This window comes from Colius striatus, chromosome 7 (genome assembly GCF_028858725.1).
Source record: "Colius striatus isolate bColStr4 chromosome 7, bColStr4.1.hap1, whole genome shotgun sequence".
NCBI classification, from domain to species: Eukaryota; Metazoa; Chordata; class Aves; order Coliiformes; family Coliidae; genus Colius; species Colius striatus.
Window position 1 is genome coordinate 1,490,053 of NC_084765.1, and position 12,794 is coordinate 1,502,846.

The 12,794-nt window shown below is 66.1% G+C and overlaps 1 protein-coding gene across 2 annotated transcripts; it reads right to left on the reverse strand.

The window, feature by feature from the left end:
- Positions 1–606: 606 nt before the first annotated feature.
- GRK2 (G protein-coupled receptor kinase 2) lies at positions 607–11,120 on the reverse strand. Of its 2 annotated transcripts, none has more exons than XM_061999871.1 (21): positions 10,928–11,120; positions 10,303–10,379; positions 9,042–9,115; positions 8,718–8,819; positions 8,525–8,599; positions 8,122–8,183; positions 7,748–7,799; positions 7,343–7,434; positions 6,949–7,048; positions 6,794–6,872; positions 6,545–6,675; positions 5,616–5,710; positions 5,406–5,513; positions 5,256–5,322; positions 4,342–4,442; positions 4,187–4,253; positions 3,870–3,965; positions 3,625–3,787; positions 3,401–3,537; positions 2,271–2,381; positions 607–1,507 (listed from the first exon to the last, which is right to left on the reverse strand). In XM_061999871.1, exons 1-21 carry the CDS (start codon positions 11,038–11,040, stop codon positions 1,346–1,348), a joined length of 2,064 nt encoding a protein of 687 aa, XP_061855855.1. In that variant the 5' UTR covers positions 11,041–11,120; the 3' UTR covers positions 607–1,345. The 2 variants fall into 2 exon arrangements, with proteins under 2 accessions (XP_061855855.1, XP_061855854.1); XM_061999870.1 differs by having other exon boundaries at positions 2,271–2,384.
- Positions 11,121–12,794: the final 1,674 nt, after the last annotated feature.

Genomic DNA, 12,794 nt, shown 5'->3' on the forward strand with positions numbered 1-12,794 from the left:
CGGGGAGGGGGGCACCGGGAACAGGCACCGGGCACGGGAGGGGCACCGGGAACAGGCACCGGGCACGGAGGGAGGGCACCGGGAAAAGGAATCGGGCACGGCAAAGCTGGGGGGGGCGCCCGGAACAAGCACCGGGCACGGCAAGGGGAGGGGGGGCACCGGGAACAGGAACTGGGCACGGGGGGAGGCACCAGGAAAAGGAACCGACCCTGGTGGGGGCACCAGGAACAGGCACCGGGCACCGCAACGGGAGGGAGCACGGCCCCGGGAGGGAACACGGCCCCGGGACGGAACACGGCCCCGGGACGGGCGGCCGGGCACCGGGGCTGGCAGCGCGGGTCCCACCCCGCTACCGGGGCACCGCACACCAGAAGCTCATCGGGTCCGACTCGTTACCCCGCAGCTCCCCGAGTCCCGGCGGGCTGCCCCGACCCTCACGTCTCCTCCTGCGGCCCCCGCGACCACCGGCCCCATCCCATCCCAGCCCCGGCACATCCCCTCTCAGCACGCACCGGAGCGTGTCCCCCCCGCTCCCTGGAGCGGGTGCAGTGTCCCCGGAGGGGGTCGGTGCCACCTTTGCCCCCCATTCCCGAGCTGGCACCGGGAGAGGTTTTTGCAGGTTTTTATTATAAAACTCTTCTCTTTTTTTTTTGCAGCTGCATCCTCACGTCTCAGCTCATTAAAATCTCCTTCCCCGGGGCCCCGGCCCTGCCCCGTGCCCACCCCCACCGGGGAACCAATATTTACAGATGGTGGCAGGGAGCGGGGTGGGCAGGGGGAGGGGAGGGGGAGGTCCCATCTGCTCCCTCCTCCTCCTCCTCAGCTGCCCTGTGCCCCTCTCCCAGCAGCTTGGGGAGGATGGCAGGGGGTGTGTACCCCCCGCCTTGCCCAGGGGGGTGGCAGGAGGGGCACGGGGGACCCATGGCACAGTATTTACAGGGGGTCCCCGCGGGCACACGCACTCACACGCTCGCACACGCACACCGAGGCTCGGCCCCCACCCGGCTGGGCACGGCGCTGGGCAGGGGGGGTCCGGTGCCCACCGGGCACACACCAGCCCCGTTTGGCACACAGGAAGCCGGGGAACGGGGGGAAGTGGGGGGCAGGGAGAGGGGGTGCAGGGGCTACCTTCATCTTAGCCGGAGAGTTCAGAGAGGACAGAGGGACGGTGGCTGGGGGAGGGGGGGGACTGAGAGACCCCTCCCCGTGCCCAGTGCAGCTCCGGGGCCGTGCCCGGCGGGTGAGCGCCGCCCCCAGCGCCGGGGCAGGAGGGGCCGGGAGCCGGGGCAGGGACGCGGGAACCCAACCCAATAAATTAGAGGCGGGGTGGGGAGGGGCCTGAGGGTCAGAGCCCGTTGGCAGAGCGCTGGATGAAGGGCACTTTGCTGAGCTCCACCACGGGCGAGCGCGGCTTGTTCTGCATCCGCGGCACCCGCTGCAGCAGCTGCTGCGCCTGGCGCTGGGCGTCCCGCAGCTCCTTCCGCCACTGCACCAGCTCCGGGTCGCTCTGCGCGGGGCACAGGGCAGCTCAGGGGGCCAGGGAAGGGTAACGGGGTGGTGGGGGCTTCTTTGGGGTGCCAGGGCAAGGGAACAGGGTGGTGGGAAGCTCCTTGGGGTGCCAAGGCAGGGTAAAGGGTGGCTGAGGGGCGTTTCAGGGCGACAGGACAGGGTAAAGGGTGGTGAGGGGCTCCTCAGGGTGTGAGGACAGGGCAGAATGTGGTTGGGGTGCCAAGGCAGGGGAACAGGGTGGTGGGAAGCTCCTTGGGGTGCCAGGGCAAGGTATGAGGTGGTGAGGAGGCTCCTTGGGGTGTGAGGACAGGGCAGAATGTGGTTGGGGTGCCAGGGCAGGGGAACAAGGTGGTGAGAAGCTCCTTGGGGTGCCAGGGCAGGGTAAAGGGCGGTGACGGGCTCCTCAGGGTGTGAGGACAGGGCAGAATGTGGTTGGGGTGCCAAGGCAGGGGAACAGGGTGGTGGGAAGCTCCTTGAGGTGCCAGGGCAAGGTATGAGGTGGTGAGGAGGCTCCTTGGGGTGCCAGGGCAGGGTAATGGGATGGTTGGGGAGCTCCTCAGGGTGCCAGGGCAGGATAGAGTGCTTTGGTGAGTTTCTCCCAGTTGCCAGGGCTCAGGGCTTGCCCCAAGCTTTGAGTGTTGGTGCCCTGTGATGCCAGCTAGTGCTGGCCTGGAGGCAGGCAGCACCCAGAGCAGACTGGCAGCCAGGGCAGATGGCCAGCAAGGGGCAGGGGTGGGCAGGGAGGGCAGGGGCACACTCACATCACACTGCAGCACGAACTGCTTGCCGCCGCGGATGCGCAGCAGGATGCATTTCCGCTCCTTCACCTGCGTCTCCTCCACAGAGTCGATCTCCTCCATGGTGAGCAGCGACTGCTGGGGGGGCACGTCAGCACTGCCCTGCCCCTGCCCCCACCCCCCTCCCTGGGCTGCCCCCAAACCTCACTGCAGGCCCTGACACTCCTCACAGCCCCCTCACGCTCCTTACAGTCCCCCACAGTCCTCTGCAGGCGTTTGGATATCTTGCAGCCCCCCCATACCCCTCACTTCATCCTGCACCCCTCACTTCATCCTGCACCCCTCTCTTCATCCCTGCACCCCTCACAGTCCCCTGCACCCCTCTCTTCATCCCTGCACCCCTCACAGCCCCCTGCACCCCTCACTTCATCCTGCACCTCTCAGATCTCCCTGCACCCCTCACTTCATCCTGCACCTCTCAGATCTCCCTGCACCCCTCACTTCATCCCTGCACCCCTCACAGCCCCCTGCACCCCTCACTTCATCCTGCACCTCTCAGATCTCCCTGCATCCGTCACTTCATCCCTGCACCCCTCTCTTCATCCCAGCACCCCTCACAGCTCCTTGCACCCCTCACAGCCCCCTGCACCACTCTATTGACCCCTGAACCTCCCACACCCCTTACTTCCTCCCCACACCTCTCCCTTCATCCCTGCACCCTTCACAGCCCCCTGCACCCCTCACTTCATCCTGCACCCCTCACTTCATCCTGCACCCCTCACAACCCCCTGCACCCCTCTCTTCATCCCTGCACCCCTCTCTTCATCCTGCACCCCTCTCTTCATCCTGCACCCCTCTCTTCACCCCTGAACCTCCCACACCCCTCCCTTCATCCCTGCACCCCTCACTTCATCCTGCACCCCTCACTTCATCCTGCACCCCTCACTTCATCCTGCATCCTGCACCCCTCACAGCCCCCTGCACCCCTCGCTTCATCCTCCACCCCTCACTTCATCCTGCACCCCTCACAGCCCCCTGCACCCCTCGCTTCATCCTCCACCCCTCATTTCATCCTGCACCCCTCACAACCCCCTGCACCCCTCGTGCCCACCCCACGTGCTCGTGCCAGCCCCTCACCCCCGTGCCCCCCTCACCGGGGACTCGCCCTCCCCGCGCCACTCCAGCCGGTTGGGGAAGAGGTAGAAGTAGCGGCGCTGCCACTGCGTCAGGAAGGGGTTGCCCAGCTTGGCCATGTAGCCGTGCATGATGCAGTCCTTGCCCATGGCGTACTCTGTGCCCGGGGACAGCCGGGGAGTCAGCCCCGGGCACTGCCAGGGGGGAGGGGTCTGTGCCAGGGCTCTGTGGGAGCCCCACTCACCCTCCTCGTGGCCCAGCTGCTTGTTCTTGGCCTTTTTCCGGGCCTCCAGCTTGTCGGTGTCGGCGTTGACGGCCTCGAAGACGGTCTCGGTCACCTCCTGCTGCCAGCGCTCCGAGATGGTCAGCGGGAAGTTGCGGTACAGCTCCTGGTCGCTCTCCAGCAGCTGAGGGCACGGGGTGGGCGATGTGAGGTGAGCGAGGGGCTGCCCCTCCTTGTGCCCACGTCCCCTGTGCCCAGCCCCGTACCTTGATGCCCTTTGTGTCCTCCTCGTCGAAGGAGCCGATGTCGAAGGCGTCGGCCGCGTTCACCTCCCCGCGGGGAGGGATGAGGGGTGGTGGGTACTGCCAGGGCACGGGGGGGAGGGTGTAAAGGGTGGCTGCCCATGCCCTCTCACCCTTTCCCATGCCCCCTCACTCCTTCCCGTGCCCCTTTCACCCCTTCCTGTGCCCCCTCACTCCTTCCCGTGCCCTTTTCACACCTTCCCGTGCCCTCTCACTCCTTCCCGTGCCCCTTCCACCCCTTCCCGTGCCCCTTTCACCCCTTCCCGTGCCCCCAGCCTCACCTTCTGCAGGAAGACCATCTGCCAGTCCAGGCCTTTGAAGAAGGGCTCCTCCTTCACCTCCTGTGCCCTGGGGAGTGAGGGAGGGGGTGAGGGTGCTGCTCCAGCCCCCCCTCTCCCCGCTGCAGGCCCAGCCCCGTGATGCCCAGCACACTCACCCCCTGCCCATGCAGCCCAGGCGCCGGTTGACGTCGCGCTGCAGCAGCCCCTCGAGCAGCGAGTGCAGCTCAGGGGAGAAGGAATCCGGCAGCTCCACGGCCTGTGGGGGAGGGCAGGGGGTGGCACTGAGACCCTGGCGTGCCCAGGCACACAAACACAGACATGGACAGACACACAGAGACACACACACACACACACAGACACACACACAGAGAGACACAGACACACAGACACACACACACACAGACACAGAGAGACACGGACACACACACATACACAGACAGACACAGACAGACACACAGAGACACACAGACAGACAGACACACAGACACACACACACAGACACACAGAGACAGACACACACACACAGACACACACAGACACAGACACACACACAGACACACAGAGACACACACACACAGACACACACAGACACACAGACACACAGAGACAGACACACAGACACACAGACACAGACAGACACACAGAGACACACACAGACACACACACAGACACAGACACACACACAGACAGACACACACAGACACACACAGACACACACAGACAGACACACAGAGACAGACAGACACACAGAGACAGACAGACACACAGAGACACACACAGACACACACACAGACACAGACACACACACAGACAGACACACACAGACACACAGACACACAGAGACACACACAGACACACACACACACACAGACACACACACAGACAGACACACAGACAGACAGACACACACACAGACACACAGAGACACACACACAGACACACAGACAGACACACAGACACAGACACACACACACACAGAGACACAAACACACACAGACACACCCACACCCACACGTGTGTGCAGGGGGCACAGGGAGCTGTGCCCACCCCCCTGCCCGCCCCTGCTCACCATGGTCAGCGTCATCCTGTCGATCTCGTGCTTGTCCTTGGTCTTGTGCTGCCGGAAGGGGCTGTGCCTGCCACGGCGAAGGGAGGGGGGAGGGCACCTCAGGAGGGGGTGTCCCCTCCCCGTGTGCCCACCCCCTGCCCAGCCACTCACCCCCGCAGCAGTTTGAAGAGCATGCAGCCCAGCGAGAACCAGTCGGCGCTGCTGTCGTAGGCCACCCCCTTCTGCAGCACCTCCGGAGCCATGTAGCCGTGGGTGCCCCTGGGCGGGTGGCACAGGGCAGGGTGAGGGGCGGCGCCGGGGGGGGGCGGGCAGGGGCAGGGGCAGGGGCAGGGGCAGGGGCAGGGGCAGGGGCACACTCACACGCTGGCGTGGGGCTTCTTCTTGGAGAAGTCGCAGGCCAGGCCCAGGTCTGAGATCCGGACGTGCCCAAACTCGTCCAGGAGGATGTTGGCTGGCTGCAGGGACACGGGTGCCAGCCCTCAGGCCGTGGGCACGGCGTGGGGCGGGCACAGGGGCTTTGGGGGGGGGCGCTGTGGGATTTGGGGAGGGCTGAGGTGCCAGTGGGAGTGAGAAGAGCTGTTGGAATCTGCAAGTGCCCTCCCCTCACCCCAAGGTCTCAGCATGTGCCCGTGGGGTCCCAAGGGATGCCCGAGGAGTTTGGGGGGGGTAGGTGGGCATCACATGGCATTTGAGAGGGGTCTGTGGGTGCCTGAGGGTCCTGGTGGTGAGTTTTACAGCGCCAGGGGGTGCTGATGTCTAGACAGTAGTCTGGGGGTGCCCATGGGTTGGGGGTGCCAGGGGGTTGGGGGTGCCCTGGGTTGGGGGTGCCCAGGGCTGGAGGTGCCCAGGGCTGGAGGTGCCAGGGGGCTGGGGATGCATAGGGGTGGAGGTGTCCTGGGTTGAGGATGCCTAGGGATAGGGATGCCAGGGGGCTGGAGGTGCCTAGGGGTGGAGGTGCCCACAGCTAGGGCTGTCTTAGGTTGGGGGTGCCCTGGGTTGGGGGTGCCCAGGGGCTGGGGGTGCCCAGGGGCTGGGGGTGCCCAGGGGGCTGGGTGATGCTTGGGGGTGGAGGTGCCCTGGGTTGGGGGTGCCCAGAGGCTGGGAGTACCCAGGGGCTGGGAGTGCCCAGGGCTGGAGGTGCCAGGGGCCTGAGGGTGCCCAGGGCTGAGTGTGCCAGGGAGCTGGGGGTGCCTAGGGGTGGAGGTGCCCTGGGTTGGGGGTGCCCAGGGTCTGGGGGTACTCATGGACTGAGGGTGCCCAGGGCTGGGGGTGCCAGGGGGCTGGGTCACCTTGAGGTCACGGTACACGACGAAGCGGCTGTGCATGTGCTCCAGGCCCAGGATGATCTCAGCAGCGTAGAACCTCATCTCTGCCTCTGAGAAGACGCCGTGCTGGGACAGGTGATAATGCAGGTCTCCTCCTGCCAGGACAGGGACAAGCTGTGAGCCTGGCACTGCCTGCTGCAGCCCCAAGGATGATGGGGGCTGGGTAAGGTGGTGCTTGGAGCCGTGGGGTGCCTGGGGACTGGAGCCTCTCACCGTTCATGAGGTCGAGGATGAAGCTGAGCTTGTCGGGAGTGTGGAAGGCGTAGGACATGCACACGATGAAGGGACAGTCCTGGCAGCACAGGGCAGGTGAGGCAGTGCCCTGGGGATGCCCCCTGCCCCTCACCCCGGTGCCCACAGCCCCTCACCCCTGTGCTGACGAGGGACAGCATGATGCGCTCGTTCAGGGCCAGCGTCTCGCCCTGCTTCATCTTGATCCGCTTCTTGTCCAGACACTTCATGGCATACCTGTGGGCAAAGGCTCCCTGCAGGGGCTGCTGCTGCCTGTGCCCACCGTGCCAGGTCCCTCCACCACCACCCTACAGCCACGACATCCCCAGAGACCCCCCCACAATGCTCCCACAGCCCCCTCTCGCCATGGGAACAACCCCAGAGACCCCCCCAACACTCCCATAGCCCCCCTCTGGCTACAGGAGCACCCTCAGAGACCCCCCCCAATGGTCCCACAGGCCTCTCTGGCCATGGGAGCACCCCCAGAGATGCCCCCCAGCAGCAGCCCCCCCGTGCCAGCCTGGGGGTTACATTTTGCCCGTGTCTGCTTTCCGGCAGCCGTAGACCTCCCCGAAGCCGCCGCGGCCGATGATCCGGTGAACGCTGAAGTCGTTCATGGTGAGCTGGAGGAGGGGAAGGGGGGAGGAAGAAAAGGAGGAGGAGGAGGAGGTGGGGGTGAGCCTGGGCACCCCAAACCCTGCAGCACCTGCCTGGTGGTTGAGGAGTTGGGGGGAGGGAGTCCCATCCCCTGCCTCGGTTTCCCCGGGTGAGAGGGGGCCTCAGCTCACGGTGAGCATGGGCAGGGGTGGGAGAGACACCCATGAGCGAGGGGGGAGCCAGGGGGGAGTGTGAGGGTGCTGGTCTGAGGGTACCCACAGCCACACCCCCTCCCTGGCTGTGCCCAGAGGTGCCTGAGGCACAGGGGTCCCTGCTCACATGGATGTTCAGCTCCACGTTCTTCCACTGGCAGAACCGCGTGAACTTGTCACTGCAACGAAGCAGAGAGAGGCCAAGAGTGGAGGCCGTGGAGAAACCCCCTCCCCAAGACCCTCCTCAGGGCAGAAAGACCCCTTGGGCCTGCAGCACCTCCCCCCAGGGACCTGCCATCAGCAAAGGGAGAGACCCTGGGCCGGGCCTGGGTGTGAGAAGCGTCCCCCGGGTCCCTGGGCTGGGGACAGACGCCCCTGGAGCTGCTGCCTAAGAAGGGACCCCTGGTCCTCAGCTGGGCTGGGAGCCCCTGGTCCCCAGCAGGATGGGCCCCCCCTCCCCACGGGGGGCTTTTCCCCACCCCTCACCCCTCCCCAGCTCACCTCTCGATGAATTTCTGGAAGACGCCCCCGCGCAGGTTCTGGCAGATCTCCTCGATGTAGGGCTGGGGGGCACACGGGGCTCAGTGCCAGGGCCCTGCTGCTCACCCCCCAGGTCACCCCCTGCCCAGGGGCTTCACACCCCCGTCCTGGGGGTCTCAGGTACCCCCCCCCCCGCCCCCCTGGCATGCTTCTGCCACCCAGGGCCACCTTGAGTCTCTGAGGACCCCGGTGCCACCCTCCCTGGGTCACCTCCACGGCCACCCTCTGAGGAGCCCCCCAGGCAGCAGCGACCCCCCTCTCCCCATCCCTCACCACCACCAGCCCCCAGCCCCCCCTGGAAGGATTAACCCTGCGAGTACCAGAGGTAGCAGGGCCCCCCCTCTCTGTCCCGGGTGATGCCCACCTGGAAGAGGTCTGGGGGCACCTGCTTCTTGCTCAGGCGGCTCTGCACGTGCTCCGTGGCGCTCTTGGAGAAGGGCTGTGAGGTAAGACGGGACCAGGTCAGCCTGGGCACACCTGGGGCACTGGGTACAGGCCTCCCACTTGGCTCTGAGGCCCTGGCACACCATCCCCCTCCCACCATGGTGGGCACTCACGTGGGAGCAGGCCAGCAGCTCCTTCATGATGTAATGGTCGAAGATGTGGCGGCTCCGGGCCATGCGCTCCTCCTCCGAGTCCAGCTTCTCGTACTTCTTGATCTGGCAAGGGCACAGCTCCCGTGGCACAGGGGCCCCCCAAGCCCTCACCCTCACCCCACGCTTCTGGGGGTGTCCCATGGGCACCCTGATGGGCGCCACATCCCCTGGGTACCCAGGGCATCGCCTCCCGGCCCCGCTGGGCACCACGTGTCGGGGTTCTCTGTGTGGTGCTGTGCCCGTGGGCACTGTGGGCACCAACCCCCCCCAACCCTCCTGTCTCACCTCCTCATAAAACTCCATCAGGGCTTTGGCCTCCTCTGCCTGGGTAAAGGCAAAGTCCCGGAAGAGCAGGTACCCTGGCAGGGACAGAGCCGTGGGGTGAGGGGCCAGCAGCAGGGACAAGGGGCACAGGGCTGAGGCGTGAGAGGTGCCAGCAGCGAGGGGCACAGGGCTGTGGTGTGAGAGGTGTCAGCAGCGAGAGGCACAGGGCTGAGGTGTGAGAGGTGCCAGCAGTAAGGCCAAGGGGCACAGGGCTGAGGCGTGAGAGGTGCCAGCAGCGAGGGGCACAGGGCTGTGGTGTGAGAGGTGCCAGCAGCGAGAGGCACAGGGCTGAGGTGTGAGAGGTGCCAGCAGTAAGGCCAAGGGGCACAGAGCTGTGGTGTGAGAGGTGCCAGCAGCGAGGGGCACAGGGCTGAGGTGTGAGAGGTGCCAGCAGCGAGGGGCACAGGGCTGAGGTGTGAGAGGTGTCAGCAGTGAGGGGCACAGGGCTGAGGTGTGAGAGGTGCCAGCAGCGAGGGGCACAGGGCTGTGGTGTGAGAGGTGCCAGCAGCGAGGGGCACAGGGCTGAGGTGTGAGAGGTGTCAGCAGTGAGGGGCACAGGGCTGAGGTGTGAGAGGTGCCAGCAGCGAGGGGCACAGGGCTGAGGTGTGAGAGGTGCCAGCAGTGAGGGGCACAGGGCTGAGGTGTGAGAGGTGTCAGCAGTGAGGGGCACAGGGCTGTGGTGTGAGAGGTGCCAGCAGTGAGGGGCACAGGGCTGTAGTGTGAGAGGTGCCAGCAGCGAGGGGCACAGGGCTGAGGTGTGAGAGGTGCCAGCAGCGAGGGGCACAGGGCTGAGGTGTGAGAGGTGCCAGCAGTGAGGGGCACAGGGCTGTGGTGTGAGAGGTGCCAGCAGCGAGGGACACAGGGCTGTGGTGTGAGAGGTGCCAGCAGCGAGGGGCACAGGGCTGTGGTGTGAGAGGTGCCAGCAGCGAGGGGCACAGGGCTGAGGTGTGAGAGGTGCCAGCAGCGAGGGGCACAGGGCTGAGGTGGGCAGCGGGAGGGGGCAGTGTGGGGCAGGGGCACAGCGGGACGTGCCCGGAAACCGCCGCAGGCAGCGGGAGGAAGTGAGAGGCGCTTCCTGGCCCCGGCTGCTGCTGCTGGGGAAGTGACGGGCTGGGGGGTGCTGTGGCACCTCTGCCCCGGCCCAGCCCCCAGTGCTGGCACTGCCAGGGGTGCCCCGCAGCCCGTCCCACCCTCCCCGTGCCCCCCGCAGCCCCCAGCTCACCGATCTTCTGCGTGAAGACCTTGTCAAACGTCACCTCTCCCCGGTCCTCCAGGTACTTCTGCATGACACTGCGGATGCTGGGGACACAGCGAGGGGCTCAGTGCCCCCGTCCTGCCCCCTGCCGTGCCCCCTTGCCCCCCCAGCCCGTGTGTGCGTGCCTCTCCCCCCATTCTGTGTGACACACCGAGGGTCGGGCACAGGGAGAGCTTGGGGAGGGGGAGACCCCCAGAAGCACAGGGGGGTGAGGCGCAGGGGTCGCATCCCGCTCACCGTGCGTGGCACGGCGCGGTGCCCCGCGGTGCCCGGGTGCGTGGTGGGGCTGGCGCGGCTGGGCTGTGTGTGCACGGGGAAGTGGCGCAGCGGGGCCGCGCGGGCAGGAGCGGGGCCGTGCGGGAGGCTGGCACCGCGCAGCCCCGGCGGCACGGGCAGGGGTGGCGTGGGCCGTGCCAGCCGAGCCCCCGCGTGTGCCGGCGCGGTGGGACCGAGCGCGTGTCCCGGTGCCCGGTGCCCTGGCGCGGGCAGGTGCGCGCGGGCGCTTCCCCGCCGTGCACACACGTGTCCGGGGCCGTGCCGTGCCGTGCCCGCGGGGCCGTGCCGCGCCGTGCCCGCGGGGCCGGGGCCTCACCTGGGCTCGGGCAGGACGATCCGCTTGCTGGCGCGGGCGGCGGGCGCGGCGCGGCTCTTCTCCATGGCCATCAGGTAGCTCACGTCCGCCAGCACCGCCTCCAGGTCCGCCATCTTGCGCCGCGCCGCCGGCCCCGCCGCCCGCCGCCGCCGCCGGGCCGGGACCCGGACGGACCCGGAACCGGAACCGGCGCCCGGAACCGGAACGGGGGGGCGGAGCCGGGAGGGGCCGGTGGCGGGGCGGGGAGCGGGGTCGGGTGTGGGGGGAGGAGGCGGGGGGCGGCCGCGGCGGGGCCGGAGCGGAGCGCGGGGGCGCGCGCCTGCCCGTGCGCGTGCCCGAGCCTGACAGGCGGCCGCGCGCGCGCGCCACGGGGCGGGGCCGGCGCGGGGAGAGGGGGCGGGGCCAAGGGGAAGCTCCGCCCACCCGCGCGAGGCCGCGACACCGTGTGTGTGACACCGTGTGTGTGACACCGTGTGTGTGTGTGTGTGACACCGTGTGTGTGACACCGTGTGTGTGACACCGTGTGTGTGTGACACCGTGTGTGTGTGTGTGTGTGTGACACCGTGTGTGTGACACCGTGTGTGTGACACCGTGTGTGTGACACCATGTGTGTGTGACACTGTGTGCGTGTGTGTGTGTGTGTGTGTGACACCGTGTGTGTGTGACACTGTGTGCGTGTGTGTGTGACACCGTGTGTGTGACACCGTGTGTGTGACACCATGTGTGTGTGACACTGTGTGCGTGTGTGTGTGTGTGTGACACCGTGTGTGTGACACCGTGTGTGTGACACCATGTGTGTGTGACACTGTGTGCGTGTGTGTGTGTGTGTGTGTGACACCGTGTGTGTGTGACACTGTGTGCGTGTGTGTGTGACACCGTGTGTGTGACACCGTGTGTGTGACACCATGTGTGTGTGACACTGTGTGCGTGTGTGTGTGTGTGTGACACCGTGTGTGTGTGACACTGTGTGCGTGTGTGTGTGTGTGTGACACCGTGTGTGTGACACCGTGTGTGTGTGTGACACCGTGTGTGTGTGACACTGTGTGCGTGTGTGTGTGTGTGTGACACCGTGTGTGTGTGACACTGTGTGCGTGTGTGTGTGTGTGTGACACCGTGTGTGTGACACCGTGTGTGTGACACCGTGTGTGTGTGACACCGTGTGTGTGTGTGTGTGTGTGACACCGTGTGTGTGACACCGTGTGTGTGACACCATGTGTGTGTGACACTGTGTGCGTGTGTGTGTGTGTGTGACACCGTGTGTGTGACACCGTGTGTGTGACACCATGTGTGTGTGACACTGTGTGCGTGTGTGTGTGTGACACCGTGTGTGTGACACCGTGTGTGTGACACCGTGTGTGTGTGACACCGTGTGTGTGTGTGTGTGTGTGACACCGTGTGTGTGACACCGTGTGTGTGTGTGTGTGTGTGACACCGTGTGTGTGTGACACCGTGTGTGTGTGTGTGTGTGTGACACCGTGTGTGTGTGACACTGTGTGCGTGTGTGTGTGTGTGTGACACCGTGTGTGTGACACCGTGTGTGTGACACCGTGTGTGTGTGACACCGTGTGTGTGTGTGTGTGTGTGACACCGTGTGTGTGACACCGTGTGTGTGACACCATGTGTGTGTGACACTGTGTGCGTGTGTGTGTGTGTGTGACACCGTGTGTGTGACACCGTGTGTGTGACACCATGTGTGTGTGACACTGTGTGCGTGTGTGTGTGTGACACCGTGTGTGTGACACCGTGTGTGTGACACCATGTGTGTGTGACACTGTGTGCGTGTGTGTGTGTGTGTGACACCGTGTGTGTGACACCGTGTGTGTGACACCATGTGTGTGTGACACTGTGTGCGTGTGTGTGTGTGACA